The following is a 15,776-nucleotide window of genomic DNA, read 5'->3' as shown; positions in this document are numbered from 1 at the left end:
AGTCCTGTCACACACCCAGGAAATGGAGGAGTACTAAAAGTAGGATTTTACAAAATGTCTGAGCTAATGCTCATCACAGACATCACAGACACACTGCAAAGAGCAGTCCTGTTAGACAGCCGTATTCCCGTATCCCCCAAATCCTTAGTCATACTTTCCTGCAGCTTTTTTTGCACAGACAGCTGGTGATTTTGTGATAAAGCAACAGAAAACATTAATTTCTGCCAAATCTGCACCAGCTCAGTCCTCAACTGTATTTGCACTGGCACAAAGCACCAGGAGCTCACACACAGTACTGGGCAAGGAAGGGACACATCTCCCATTATCCCAAGCCACAACACTATGCTGCTGTTTTCACCTACACCCCTGATACCAGAGAACCATTTTTCTGCCTGTTTCTGTGCTTCCTTCTCCTGCCAAGACCATTCTCCCCCTGCCACGACCATTCCCCAAATAGCAAGTGATGAGATGAAAGGAAATGGCCTCAAGTTGTGCCAGCAGGGGCTTAGAGTGGATATTACGGAAAATTTCTTCACCAAAAGGGCTCTCAAGCATTGGCACAGGATGCCCAGGGAGATGGTTGAGTCATCATCACTAAAGGTTTTTAAAAGATGTGTACATGTGGCATTTAAGGACATGGTTTAGTGGTGGATTTGGGAGTGCTGGGTTAACAGCTGGACTCTTAGACAGGTCTTAAAGGTCTTTTCCAACCTAAATAATTGTATGATTCATGTAGCATGTGATAAAGTAGTTGTGAAACTACTCCAAGAGAAAACTCCAAAACTTCTCCCAAAAACACTAACTTCAGTGAAGTTTGGAAAAACTGAAGCTTCCACCTGATCAGCTCACTCATCCAGCTTATGTACTGCAGGGTGTTGGTAATGAGGCATTAAGTCAGCAAAGTATTTAAGTGCAGCCTAATGCTTGCTTGAGTTGGATCAAGTAAGAAATTTCTTACAGTTTTCCAAAAAAGATCACACCACTGAAAGTTAGAATTGAAAGATCAACTCAACTCTTTTAGGCATTATTTTTCTATCCCCTTTCATTCCTAGCTCTCCTGGTCAACTATGCTCCCCTTGCTTTTCAAGATCTACCTTAGGAGAGAAGAAATACCAAAATAACTGCTAAGATAATGTCAAGGTTACAAGTGATGAGTGGTTTCTTCTGGGACCGTATCAGAGTTGTGTCACTGCCAATACAGAATGAAGTCTGAGCATTCAAGAGCCCTGTGGTGGCTTTACCCCCAGGCAGCAGATACTTATCCTACAGTCCCCTGCTCACAGACTGCCTGCAATAGCGAGACATGGGAGAACAGGAGAAACAAGGAAACACACAGACCCACACAAAGATAGTTTTTTAAGTGAAGAAAAGAGGAAAGTAAACAGTAAAAAACATGCAGTGGTGTTTTTCACCACTCACTAACTTCCACGAGCAGACTGATGCCCTGAGCAATAAGCACCTTCCAGCCAGTATTCCCTCCCTCAGCCCCCTCAGGTTTTTATTGCTGGGCATGATGTTATATTGCACGGAATATCCCTGCGGCCAGTCTGGACCAGCTGCCCCAGCCATGTCCCCTCCCAGCTTCTTGCCCACCCCAGCCCTCAACTAGGGGGTTTTCTGTTTGTAGAAGTCACAAAGTGGAAAGAACAATCCAGAGAAACCAAGCATTTAAATATATAGATTTAAAAAACAAACTGAGGCAAGTCACAATTTAATTCCTATTTTTAATAGCATAGGGTTTGGGGTCTGTGTTTTGGGGTTTTATGGTTTGTTTGTTTTCAGTTGAAATGTTATCATTTTCCTGCTAGAATTCTAGAGGTTTAATTTTCTTTCAATTTTTCACCTTTAAAACCAGAAAGGTCTGGAAAAATAGTTCTCAGAGTTACAAGAAAAAAACAAACACAAAAAAACCAAAGAAAACAAAACTAAAGAACAACTGAACCCAAAAGAAGCCACAAAGAAAGTTCCACTAAATCACCGTACCAACATGTAAGGACACTGAGGGAATAGAGGGCCTCCATTCACAACCAGTGCACTTAAACATTTGTATCTCAAATGGAAAATGTCCAATTCCACATCTAGCATCATCTCCATCACCACAGCCACGAAGAGGCCATGTAGCATTCCTGCTTGTTTGGTACACTTTGATGAAGTGCCCAAAAGGCTTTCTCTTCCTTTCCAACTCTTTTCAAATCTTTAAATTATAACAGATATTTTCAGTTTCAAATGGGAAACCACACTGAACAAATATTCATCAAAACTGCTCTGATTCTAAGAATACTGACTATTCTGCTTGGCTGCTTTTTAGTGTTAAACCACACGTCCTTCATGCTACTCTGCCTTTCTTTCCATTTTTTAGGTCAGGGTTTTGGCATCAGGATGGGATGCCCTGACAGTTCCGGCATTGCTCAAAGGTGATCCATTGTCATTAAAGATTTAATTTCAGCAAATAATATCATTTCCCAGCTGGAACCTTCTGAAAATGCAGTCTCAAAATTCTTACTACCTTACTGGTTCCACCAGCACCCTTTTACCACTGGAGCTCATGAATCACTTGACATGTTTCAACTTGTAGCTGGAATTCTCAAACAATACCATGGATGAACAGAAGTTTTTAAAAGCAAGAGGACCTTGTTTTTATTCTGAATTCCATGGACACAAAAACAGTGAAGCAGTTAACAAAGAATTTTAAAAATTAAGGACAGCATCAATTGAATACCTTCATGGAAAAAGACCTTGTGAAAGTGAAGTAACATCACTGCCCCTGTAGCTCAGGGGGATCCCTGACAAGGGTCAGTCTCAGAGCCCGTCCAAGCTGCCAGGACAAACCCCAGGGCCTTATTTAGGTTTAGGTTTTGTTAATACAGAATATGCAACTAAAAAGAGCAGCGTAAGACTGTCAGCTGGTATTGACTGGCTGAAACTGTCAAGAAACAAACTTTAAAGATAACAGTTCTCTAAGTGGAAAACAGATGAGCACATACTGCAGAATTCTGTCACTCCCTGTGAACTGAGTCTTTGTTCAATGGCTCTCAGTAAGTGAAAACTTTAGTTTGCTTCAAGACAACAGGCTGCCGTCATCTATCAAAAAGTCTCTTACAGAGAGTCCTATACGTTAGTTTAAAAAAACGTATTTTTTAGATTTTTCAGATAAAAAAATCTATTTTTTTAAAGAAGCATTTTTTAAATTATACTTTTTAGATAAAAAAGAGAATGGGACAATATTTATGCTTTAACAGAGATAAAATTTCATTTTTCATCATCCAGAGGGAATTTAAAAAAAAAATAAATAAATGAAGGTGTATTTTGGAGCTGTTGCATAACAGCAAACAGTTGCTAAAAATGTTACAACTTTTTAATAACTAACCAAACATTTGAACAGCCTAAAAGCAAGGAACAAATTCTGTTGAAAACAAAATTTTACTGAAAACTGGTGAAGCCCAACTCAAAAGAAATATAGTTCCAATATAAAAGAATTCTTTCCAGAACATAGGAAAATAATACAACATAGGGAAATAGACACTGTACAAATCTTTAATAAGGAAATGAAACACTAACCAATTATTTGAGATTTTCTTTAAGGAAAAGCATTTTCAGCAATGCCCCTCCAATACTAAAGGAACTAATATTTTCAAGCTGGATTTCACAAATTAGAGAAGAACTAAACAGCAAAAACCTCTGCAAAAGACAAATGTTCAAGAGCTAAAGAGGGAGGACAGCAAAGAGAAGATAGAAGAGGCTGAAGAAGAATGGCAATGACAAGGTCTGTGTGCACAACGTGAAGTGAGGACAACCCCTCCCGGGAGAAGTCACACCACAAACATGGACTACCATTAGTACTGCAGTTCTTCATCATAATATTTGTATATTTAATGTCCATCACAGTTAACATGGCAACGTGAAGTTATTTCAGACTGGGAACAAAACAAAAACATTATTTCTCTGAAGACACGAACTGCCTGTTGTTACAGAACGGGGCTGATCGGGTAGTCCCACACTCATCCTTGAGTTACCTCTGACATAATAGAAGATAATTTGCTAACTCAGTAATAAAACCAATCCCTGAACCCCTCAAGAACAGTAAGGTTTTCTGCTGGATTAATGAAACAACTTGGCTGAACAGTTTGAGCAGCAGCACAGCTTGGCACAAGGGAGGGGAAGGGGAATGAGGACCCTCTTTAAGCAGCAGCAGGTGCCAGATGGGCCTGACCATTTGTCCAACTGCACCCTGAGCAGTCAGAGGGACTTTTCCTGGGCTGAACAGTCAGTGAGGTGTATCCTCACACACCTACAGCACGAAGGCAGTAAGGCAAAAGAAATAAAGCTTTAATAAAGCAGCAAGAGTCCAAGCTGTGGGTGGAGCTGCCACGATGGAAGGAAGGGATGCCATCCAGAGGCTCGGAAGGTGGAGGTTCAACAAGGCCAAGCGCAAGGCCCTGCACGTGGGTCAGGGCAATCCCAAGCTCAAACACAGGGCAGAGAATTGACTGAGAGCAGCCCTGGGGCGGGGCTGGTGGGTGAGAGGCTGGACATGACCTGGCAACGTGCACTTGCAGCCTAGAAAGGAAACAGTGTCCTGGGCTGCAGCCCCAGAGTGTGGGCAGCAGGGGAGGGAGGGGATTCTTCCCCTCTGCTCTGGTGAGACCCCACCTGCAGAGCTGCCTCCAGCTCTGGGGTCCCAGCACAGGAAGGACATGGGCCTGTGGGAGCGAGTCCCGGGGAGAGACACAAAGATGATCAGAGCACTGACACCTCTCCTATGAAAAAACTCTTCACAGACAGACTGGAGAGGAGGCTCCAGGGAGACCTTGGAGCAACCCTCAAGTACCCAAAGGAGGCTACAAGAGAGCTGGAGAGGGACAATTTACAAGGGCAGGATATGGTGGGATGGCTTCAAACTGAAAGACGGCAGGTTTAGATTAGGTATTCCTAGGAAATTCTTACTGTCGGGGTGGTGAGGCACTGGAACATGTTGCCCACAGAAGCTGTGGATGCCCCATCCCTGGAAGAGCTCTAGGCCAGGCTAGATGGGGCTCTGAGCAACCTCATCTAGTGCAGGTTGTCCCTGCCCATGGCAGGGGCTTGGAACAAGATGATCTCCAAGGTCCCTTTGAACCCAGGCCATTCTATGATTTGAACTCAAACCCACAAATCACTCCTTCAAGGCTGGAAGACAATAACACACCTTCTTAAAGAAACAGGTATCAAGGGAAAGACATGGAGGAGTCAGAGACTGTTTAGCCTAATTTCAACTTCCAGAAAAGATGTTTAGCTACACACAACCATCAACCAAAAAACATGGATGTGAAAAGCCAAACAACACAGATGTGAAGAAAACCAATCAAGTCAAGCAAACCTCTCATTCTATGACTGGATAGGCTTTTTCAGAGGACTCATACACATCTCAACATTTGACATTTGCAGGATGTCCTCAGAACTGCTGCAGACAACATGGCCTAGTAAGAGCAAACAGTGGGCAATTTTGTCTGTGCTCACGTAACTCTCAATATGAAAGGACCAATTTTGAGACAGGCAGCAAGGATCTTCTTTTTGAACACATGAAACCCACAAGTATCACAAAGCTGCAAGTTCACTACAGGAAAAGATCAAAATTTACAAGATCTTGAAACTGGAGAAGGGCCTGAATGCAAAGGATAAAATTCAATTTGAACAAAAGTAAAAACTACACTCACATGTATATAATGAACTGCACAAACATGCAAAGGGGCATGACTCAATTAGCAGGAGCTGCTGCTACAGCGGATCACAAACTGCTCTGAGAAAAAGAAGAAACGGATAACTAAGAGCAATAATTTGCCAGACGCAGCAACCTTCTCATAGTCCTTGACATCAGTACACCAGGCAAACACTGCCCATTTTCAGTACTGCATTTTAAGAAAATATAAAGACAACTGAAGAGAGCACAAAGGGAGAGCAGAGAGACCAATAAGTTATAACATGCAATGGTTGACGGAAATAAATTACTAAATGTAGGAAGGGGGAGAAAGGAGCTCTTAATCAAATATAGGGAAAACTGAAAGAAAAGGATAAATTGTTTGCTTTATCCATTAAAGATCAGAATAAAATGATAAGAGGACAACTAAGAAAAGAATTATTTTATAGCAGATTTCTTTGCAAAGTGTTGAATCACCTGAAGATCTCCAGCAAACACATCAGACAAAGGTTTGTCAGATATGGCCTCAAACAAGTTAATGGCTTCCTAAAGCACAGGAATTGGTGGGGATTGCTCAGCATTTCACTTGTCTGTACTAAGAAGGTGCCTCTGAGGCAAGACAGTAAAATCAATGCACTGAGCATTGTTCCAGTCAAACATCAAGTCTGCCCCTGGGATTTCAGCAATAAAAATTTGCACTTGCCCAGCATGAGGACACAGTAATGAGTTCAAAATATTAGTGGCATTTGTCTCAACAGAACTAAATAGCTTAACTGAAGTGATGTAGGCTGCGAGTAGGTGGCAAAAGCTGATTATTTACATTCTTTAAAATCCTCCTAAGACCCTGACAAGATTCACAGCTATCAGGTAACTGATGCAGCTGCTGCCATCTACACAAACAACAGAGCCCATGGGTGCTGGACCTGCAGAGGACAGTTTTTCACCACTTGAAGGACTGACTTACTGGCTACAAGGATATCCAAACTAATTCTGTTTTGTCCAGTTACGGAAACAGTCTGACTCAGCCTTATGGTCAGTTCACAAACAGGTGTTCCAGTAACCCCACAAAAAATTTAAAGAGTACTTAAACATCAAGCCAGGTGATGAAAAATTCCCCAATTCCTCTCCCCTCAAAATTTGAAAGCTAATTCTGTTTACACAGAACCAGTTCCAGCACAAATTTGTGTCTCCTGTGCCTGTTGTAACTATTCTCACAAGCTTCTGTCCACTTCCAATCTAACAAGTAAAACTGCATTACTTGTCTGACAGGTGTGTTGAGGAGGAGGCTGAGAGTTCCATTTCAACTCTTGGACTGTGAGTAACCCACCTGAGAGATGCAGATTTCCAGGCAAACCCAGGAGAACTCCAACAATGTGGACCTCAGCAACAGCATTTACTGTGAAATTGGCCTCTTGCCACAGAACTTGGTGACTTCAAAATACACATCACTTAAAATGAAAAAAACCTCATCTGCCACAAATCAGGAGGTGGAAGATTATCGAGTAGTACTGAAAGGATTGAGGTCAGAAATAAAAACTGATAAAACACACTATAATAATTTCCATTTCAGGCTTAGCTCATCCTTCTTTCTCATTATTATTATTTTTCAATACTTTTTTAGATCTTTTTAAATATTTAAGTTTGTCAGACCGATGTGCTACAGTGAGTTCTCAAAAACAACCAAAGAACCTCATTCAGCCTCATCTCAGTGTTTTAGTTAAAATTAGCAAAGCAACACCCAAGTTTCTTAAGGCTAATGAAGCCCAAGATACACACTCTAAGGAGACTTGATAAAACTTCCTACTTGGACCTCAGAAAACAACTCACTCCTCAACTTGGACCATACTCCAACTGCCAGACCTTGCTCAGGCAGCTCAGGACAACAAACCCCACAGCACAGAGCCTGGGCAAGGCGGAAACAGAAAACCACATTTAAAGTTCCATCACAACATACTGCAACAGCATATTAGAATCCCTTTAGAAGATTCATAGAGAATCCATGAGACAAGGGAATGTTCTCAATCTGCACAAAATGTAACAGGAAGGAGAATACTAAGCTAAAAAAAACATTTCACCCGTAGCAGATCACCTGAGTCAGCCAAAATAAGCAGCCAAAATGAGATAAAAATAAAGAAATTCCAAGGAAAAACAACAGCTAGGCAACCAAGATACTGACTTAAATATTCCAGGAAACAGGGATGCTGCACAGAAGAAGTGAAGTCTGATGTTTGTCTGCACATGTTATTTATACCCCACACACCCCTGACTCAGCAAAACTACAAGGAGCCAAACTTCTTCTGCCAAGCAACCCAACTGAGAAGTGATAAAATGCCATGAAAACTAAGGAAAATAGATCACGGAACACAAAGGAAAAAAGATATCAGAACTAAACCTCCAGCCAAGTACAAATGTAGCTCAGAAGGCAGACCACGGGCTGACCAGATGAACACTATAATAATACAGTTTGGCTTCTTTCATCTTCCACTCTCTCTGCTCCTCCTTCACGTACACAAAAATGGGAAATTAGGATCTCAACCCCAATGAACACAGGATTGATTTAACTATAGATCTGGATGTTACTATTATAATACCAATTTAATCTTATCTTTTTAGTAAAATAATTCTCATATAATTCACAACAACAAAATGTGGGCTTTCCTTAACCATGTCTTTAGGGCAAACACTGGCACAGCTACACTGGCATTAATGCTGCCCAAGATGACAGACTGGACCTAAAGAACATGCTTAGAAGGACAGATCCAGCTTTTTTTATGAAAAATAGCCAAAGAGCAGGTCTGGAGGGCTGCCCCTAACACCTCCCGTGATTTTTATTACTAATGATTCATTTTACATACAGAAGAAAACCCCAGTGACTGTAGTTCACAGAATATTCATATTCCAAGGCAGTACATATTTTCTCAACCAGCACTGCAGATGTTCTCTTGCAGCAGCATTTCAGTTCTGCATATCCTTGTGGATAACACACACCAGAAATCTGTCAATAAATGCAAGTGTTCTATGCAAATGTTTATGTAGCCAAAGGAAAAAAAAGCGTGTTTTTCATCCATCCAAGAGATGACAACGTAACTCACACTTGAACTATCAAAATTGTTTAAAATTGAAGACTAAACCAGCTTAAAGGTGATCCATACAACATCTAAATTCACAAATAAAGGAGTTAAGAGATAAAGTCGATATAAATAAAACACCACTGAGTTTCTCCCTAAGTTGTTTCCGAGTATCTGTACAGGTCTTACACAACACCCTCATCACCAAGGTGGAAATCTTAAGAAAGGTGCAATTTGTTTTTCCCCTGAAGACCTGATACAAATCATTTATATGCAACAGAAGTGTATATTCTACAGCAAGTTAATAAATAGCAGAGGTGATCTTTAATCAGTAGCTGTTGTTAAAGTTCAAAAAAATAAAAATGAAAAGCTGCCTGTCATTTTGCCATCTGACTGAGGAGCTTTCCACAGAACACAACCAAGTGGGGAGAAATGCAAAGAACTCAGTACCAAATCAGTGGCCATGTCAACAGCCAAGTTCTCCTTTGAGGACGGATTTCAAAGACTCAAACCACAGGTTTTATGTATAACATTGTACCAAAACATTCCCGTGTTACGGACAAGTTCATACAAATGAACTACAGTTTGGATGCTCAGACAGCCACAACTAAATAATTTCAACCCTCCAAAACTCAGGGTTAAGCTTCAGCTACAGAAATAAATCCAAAGAAACCTACACACACAAGCATGCACACGCTTCCCCTCCCCCATAAAATCCAATTTTATGTCCCAGTCAACAGCCTTCTCATCTTCAGTACTGCAGAACTGACTTATTACTTGAGAATCCCCTTGTTTCTAGTCTTCCATGTCATCCCCACAGCACAGCTCACAGCAACTATTCTAACAACAAAAATCTCCATTCACAGTTGTTTGAAACCATTATATGACTTTAGAAAGTAAAATGTATAACCTCTTACCTGAGCATGAAAATTTGACATAGTCGTTGTCTCTATATCTTTCTTTCCCAAAATCTCCATTTTCACTGGTGAATTGGGAAAATTAAACGAAAAGTAGTCTAAAAAGTCAGGTAAATAAGTAGCTGCCCCATGAACAATACCCATTACATAGTAAGCTGCACAGTTTTCATTTTCACTAAAAACCAGACCCACAAACTCTTCTGCAAATCTCTCCATCTCCACAGGAGACAAGTGGGAGAGTTCATTACTGTAGGCATGGATAACTGATGCACCTCCGTTAGGCTGGTGCTCAATATGAATCAGCTGTTTGAACTCCAATGTGTCCAACCTTTTGAGTTTATTTTGAACCCGTGGCTCCTTTAACGAGACAAATGGAAACTCACTGTTCTCTGGTATCTTGGACTCACAGTCCTTCTTGGGATCCATATTTTTCCCATTGAAATCCTTAAGATGATCATCTATGATGCCTTTGGCTTCCTGATCCTCAATGTCAGAAACCAATCCTGAGCAGATGGTCTGAATGGATTTGCTGTACATTTTTGGACGCTTCCTCTTCTCATTCTCTTTATGTTTCTTTTTCTTTTTCTTCTTAACTTTTTTAATCTGTAGCTCTTCTGCATTGGTTTTTGGTTTCTCCTTCCCACCTGTTGAGAGAAAAAAGATCTCTTAAGACTATTTACAGAATATGTATTTAAAGATCAGAATTTGAAGTCACCAAAGCCCCCACCATGGCACAAAAGATCAGAGACCAAGAGGAAGGATCACAAGGTGCATCTTGCCAAAAGTGAGCAGAGAAAGCGACACCCCCCATGTTCACGTTCTGCCTGACAAATAAGGGAAGGACATCAGAAAAAAACAAGTTTCCAAAGGCTGTTTTTATGATGACTCAGCCCTTCATCATTGCCTTTAACTGGTCATCAAGAGTCACTGTCCCAGAAAGCACAGAGGCGTCACAGGACACCCACCCCACGCTGCCAAACAAGGGATTTACAAACCAGCCAGGAATATCAACCAGCAGCACCAGCTCTTCACAAGATGCCACTGCCAGAACCCACCTTGCCAGATGGGTTTTCCACGGTCATTGTTTCATAACTAAATAAACTTCATTGAAATATATGTGGGAACACCTAAAAACTGACCTCATACTTATTAGAAAATAAATAGAACTTAAACAAAACACAGATTAAGGAAAATGCTCACCAAACAAACTAGTTTCAAGTTTACATAACAGGCAAGCTGAATTGAGAGCAAACTGTAATGCCTGAAGGCAGAAAGTACTCACTTGAGGATAACATGCTCAGCAATTCCCAAGCTAAATGTTCTCCCTTGTTTTGAAGTGTTTTACTTCAAGTGTTTGGGTGGTTTTTTTGCAAGTAATAGAAGTGGTAGTGAAAAAAACTTCTGACACTGCACTGCCCTAAAATCCAACAGTTGAAATTATTTAGCAACCAGGGACATGAAGTTACTGGGTATGTTTCAGTGCAAAATCATAATCACAACAAGCAACTGAAGACAAGCAGGTTCAAACACAGATTACAAGTTTAGAAAATACATATTTCATTGCAAGAGTAAGTAAGCTCAAATTCACAAGAGCTCAGTTAACCAGTCTCTACTATGATGCTGCAGTAAACTATTTTCAGTTTGCAATCCTCAGCCCAAATAATTCATAAGAGCCCCTTGGGGAAAAAAAAAGAAAGGGAAAAAATAGAGATCACAACTGTTGGTGCACAGAATCACGAATTCTTGCTGATAATTAAGAGGTTTGGACATGGAAGATGCAGGTCCTGGAAAGGAGAACAAGCAATTAAGTCATTTGCCTCTGAGCCCCTCGAGGTTTGTGACAGCAGCTACACCCTCTGGGACTCCTCAAGCAGGGGAAGGCAAACTAGTTATGGGCCTGGATTCCATTTTCTCACACATGAAGGGGGAGGAAGAAGTGCCTCGAGATCACTTCATTTCTTACTTGGCCCAAACAAGGAAATGGGCTCTAGGATTTATTAACTTAATCCACACAGTTAATAACTACAAAGATTGCCTTCACTCAACGTCAGGTTTAACATGGCACACTCCATGAGCACAACTTCACTTTCAGGTAACCAAGTTCAGCTGCCAAAAGGCAGAGTATCCTCATGGAATTCTGTCCTTAGGCGACATTTCCTGTAAAACCAGCACCACCCCTGCAACAAGACTGCTTCATCTGGGAGATGCAACATTCACCACTTCTTTGTTAACATCTTCCTTCTGTCCCTAAAGGCTTTAGATCTGACAGGCAAGAGAAGACCAGGAAGAGCAGCAGCACATGCACAGCTGGGGGACGCAGCCTTAGGGAGTCCTGAGAACAGCTCACAGAGGGCAGCAGTGAAGTGTCACCTCCTGACAGAAACCACCCACTGCGCCCACTCTGGGACACTGTAATGGGGCCATTATGGCACAGCTCCATTCAGGGGGAAATAAGAATAAAGAAATGGTTTATGACAGTGAGAAGTTCTGTATTATAGGCTTAGAAATATAAATCGGAATCTCAAATTACAGACTACAAAACAGACATTTCTCCCCTACTCCTGACTGCAGGAGTACACAACCAGAAAGGATCCAAGAGCACACAGGTATTTCCAACTTGTACAAATGCTTTAACTGACCATTTTAAAATTGTTTCGCTCTAAACATGAAAATTTGTTGTTATATTGATGGATATTGCAAAGAAGTGAAACATTTCCAGACATTACATTAGTTTGAATATAGAAAAAAATAGAATTATAGGACCAAGTTCTGGCGCAAGGTGAGAGGGGAAAGCAGGAGATGCCCATCAACCCACTTCACTTGTCTGAAAATCAAGCTCAGATTTCTGTGGGGACACAGAGCTGGGACATTGTGCATGGCAGGGAAAGGATGGAAATTTCTATTCACTTTGGTGCAATCAGCAATAATATAAATGGCAACAAATACAACAACTAAGTTCAAAGCAAGAAGTGATTTGCTATGGTAAGAGCCAAACTACTCTGTTGTACTTGAACATGTTTAAAATCCCCATGGAAAACCTTAAGACAACTGAAGATTGGCATCTCTATGTTCTTGCTGAACATCCAACTACACAATTGCATCCATTACTACTGGTTGAAATGTGCAGTACTTATATGGGAGATGGGTACAAATCTGTGTGTGTGCAAAACTACTTCAAAAATTATAGACTTCCATTCCTACAGTACAAGAAAGATGACCTGATTTCCCCTCCTAATTTGTTCCATTTGCTGCCTTTGACTCTCTGTTCTGAGTTTTACTGGCTAAAAATCAATCTCACTTGACTCCTTCTGCAGTACATGGTGGCTGATGTTTTAATTCATCACTTATTTCGCAGATGCAGATGTACAATAAAATAAAAAAATATATATTAAAAATAGAAGTCTGCTACTAAACTGGCCTCCTTGGAGACGTGGTGGGTGCCCCAAATCCGTCCGTGTTTAGGAGGCATTTGGAAATGCCCTTAATAACACACTCACTGTTGATCAGCCCTGAAGTGGTCGGGCAGTGGGACTGAAGGATCACTGAAGGTCCCTTCCAGCTGAAACAGCTGGTTCTGTTCTAACCACTTAAAAAGAGCACAGCCATGGCCTTGCAACTAGTGGTGTTTTTAAGACAGAAACAACAATAAAACCACTATAACACAATTAAGATCAGACAGATGGAACGCAAATCAGTCTCAAATTATGCAAAGTTCACATGAACATCCAAAAAGGTTCATGCACAAAACCAGTTGTAAAAATACATTTTAGTTAACCTGCCAAAGGTTTATGGAAGAACTTAAACCTTAGCAGGAATTACACTAAGACATTTTTGAAGTGAAGAACATTTGTCAGTCTCTGTTTGTTTTCACACTGTCACTGTGAAACCTTCAGAAGGGAAAAGAGCTTTTAACAACACGATAATAGAACTCATTTCTTTCCAGCTTGATAAGAAATTTTCTGTTCAGCTTTAAACAAATAGATTTTAATGTAATCTGTTTTTACTTTTGAACACAAGATAAAAGGGTTATGCCACTTACACATGTATCAAGTATTACAGTTCATCAGTACACACTTTCCTGAATCACGGTAAGTTGCAAAAAAGCAGTGCACACAATTTGGAACCAAGTCAATATGTGCTAACAGCCTCTCACCTCTGCACACAACTCTCTTCCACAGAACTGTTTGGATTTGTAAGTATGGGAGACCAATTTAAATTCTGAAACACTTGGAAACCAAGAGCAACAATCACTGAAAGAACAGAAGGCAATAAAATAAAAACCCACAAGATTTATGATGGAGAGTAGCAAAGATCCTTGAACTGCTACTTGCAACTGGAAAATAGGGGGAAATGGTGTCTATGCTTGTGAGACAAAACATGAATCCCTTCTTTAAGGGTCTGAGGCACTAATGCCACTGAAGAGGAAAAAAGCCTTAAAACACAGAAGTCAGAAAATACAGATTCCAAATGAGATTTTTTAAAAATATTTCTAGAATTCAAGACTTTGAAAAAAATTCGTGCACCATCCCCACCACCGACTGATCCCGGCACACATTCCTGCACCATCCCCACCACTGACTGATGCTACTCTGACTGCACGGTAACTCAGTGGCTCAGCAGAAACTACTCACTTTGCTGCTCTGGAGCAGCCAAAAGAACTGGTTCCCAGCACTGTCAGACACGAACTAAAGCACGGGGGCACCACAGGCAGGTAATGCGGGTACCAGAGCCCACCCTGCATCAGTGCCAGCAAACGGCTCCATCTGCCCCCCACACCTTTGTCCCTCCACCCCCCGCACTGAGCAAGGAGGAATTTTGGGAAGGGGGGGAGGTGGGAAGAAGTCGCACCACTTCACACAACAGTGCATATATGAGAGAGGGTCCATTTCCTACCAAACCTTACGAAAAAGCTTTCTAACCCAAAGCTTGAACTCTTAAATTTAACATACAAGTTAGACAATTTACATTTTAAAGGTACCATTTTAGTTCATTTAACTCTAATATGGATCTGACCACAATTTCTTCCCTGTCCTGTCTTACAGTGCTTGCCCCCCCATGCTGCTTTGACATCTATATATGCCCAATTCTAGAACATTCATATTCAATTCTTTCAGTATACAGACAGTTTCCTGAAGAACACAAACACAAAGTAAAAAACTGATTTCTAGAAGCAAGCAGTGTTTTTCAGCAGAGCTTGAATAGATTCTGACAGAATGAGAAGTAAGCACATTTCTGGCCTAAGGCTTCTGCTTTGCTGAATTTCAAAGTCTGACTCTGAAGTAGGTGTTTAAAGCTGCTCAGAATTTGCAAATACTCCAGTGGCAAAGTGAGTTAGTTTGCTGAAATACTGGGATTGCTATCAGCAATGCCAAACAAATACTTTCATCTTCTTCTGCATTAGCTGTAGAGAGGAGCAGAAATACCCTCATTCAGCCACTCCTCCGCTGCATATATCAAAATAGTTGAAAGTAAAATGTGCTGCTTCTTCCAAACCCAAGAATGCTGCTTTGACACTTGGCTAATGGACAACAAAACAGAACAGCTGCTTCCCGCATCTCCCTAAGGGCAGTAATCGAGTGGCCTCAGAGCAGACATACAGAATTTTGTGAAAACACTCAGTAAGCAAACCAAAAGGCTAAATAAAGATCCCAACACAAGCCTGAGACACCCAAACCAGCTCAGTTTTAAGCAAGATCTGGCAGCAGCAGTGCAGTGCTCAGCACAAGCTCCCAGTACCTCCCACGTACTGCTGAGGCGCTCACGGCCCAGAAGTTCCAAGAAAGGTGATTCAGAGAGGCTTCCCCAGCCATTACAATAAAGGTGTGAAATATACACGTGCATATCCACACGACTGCTGGAACCCAATTTCAGCCAAGGCAGTGTCCCATTGTGAGTGCACAGCACCTTTGTTCCTGTGGCCTGAGATGCATTTAGATACACACAGCTACTGAACCACCTATAAATAAGCTCCTTACACTGTATGGTTTGGAAGCTCAGGACAGAAATTCACCATTTTCACTTGTATTAGAAACAAGTTAGTTAAGGTGAGTCAGAGAAATGCTGTAGGACCCCAAGAATGAGAAATAACAGGCACAGGGGATGAGTAGAAAACCCTCA

At 41.2% G+C, this 15,776-nt stretch overlaps 1 protein-coding gene across 2 annotated transcripts in view; it reads right to left on the bottom strand.

Moving 5' to 3' along the window:
* Window positions 1-15,776, bottom strand: part of RSBN1L (round spermatid basic protein 1 like) — a 44,742-nt gene that overhangs the window by 9,474 nt on the left and 19,492 nt on the right. Inside the window, exons 3-4 of one of the 2 annotated variants that reach the window (XM_071552700.1) lie at window positions 10,043-10,303; window positions 9,660-9,724 (exon numbers count right to left, since the gene is read on the bottom strand). In XM_071552700.1, the coding sequence (XP_071408801.1) occupies window positions 9,660-9,724; window positions 10,043-10,303 (326 nt within the window). Of the gene's footprint in view, window positions 1-9,659; window positions 10,304-15,776 lie in introns of both variants that reach the window. The other variant, XM_071552699.1, reaches the window with a different exon arrangement.

Source organism: Pithys albifrons, chromosome 3 (assembly GCF_047495875.1).
Source record: "Pithys albifrons albifrons isolate INPA30051 chromosome 3, PitAlb_v1, whole genome shotgun sequence".
NCBI lineage: Eukaryota > Metazoa > Chordata > Aves > Passeriformes > Thamnophilidae > Pithys > Pithys albifrons.
This window is presented reverse-complemented; position numbering and strand designations above follow the sequence as displayed.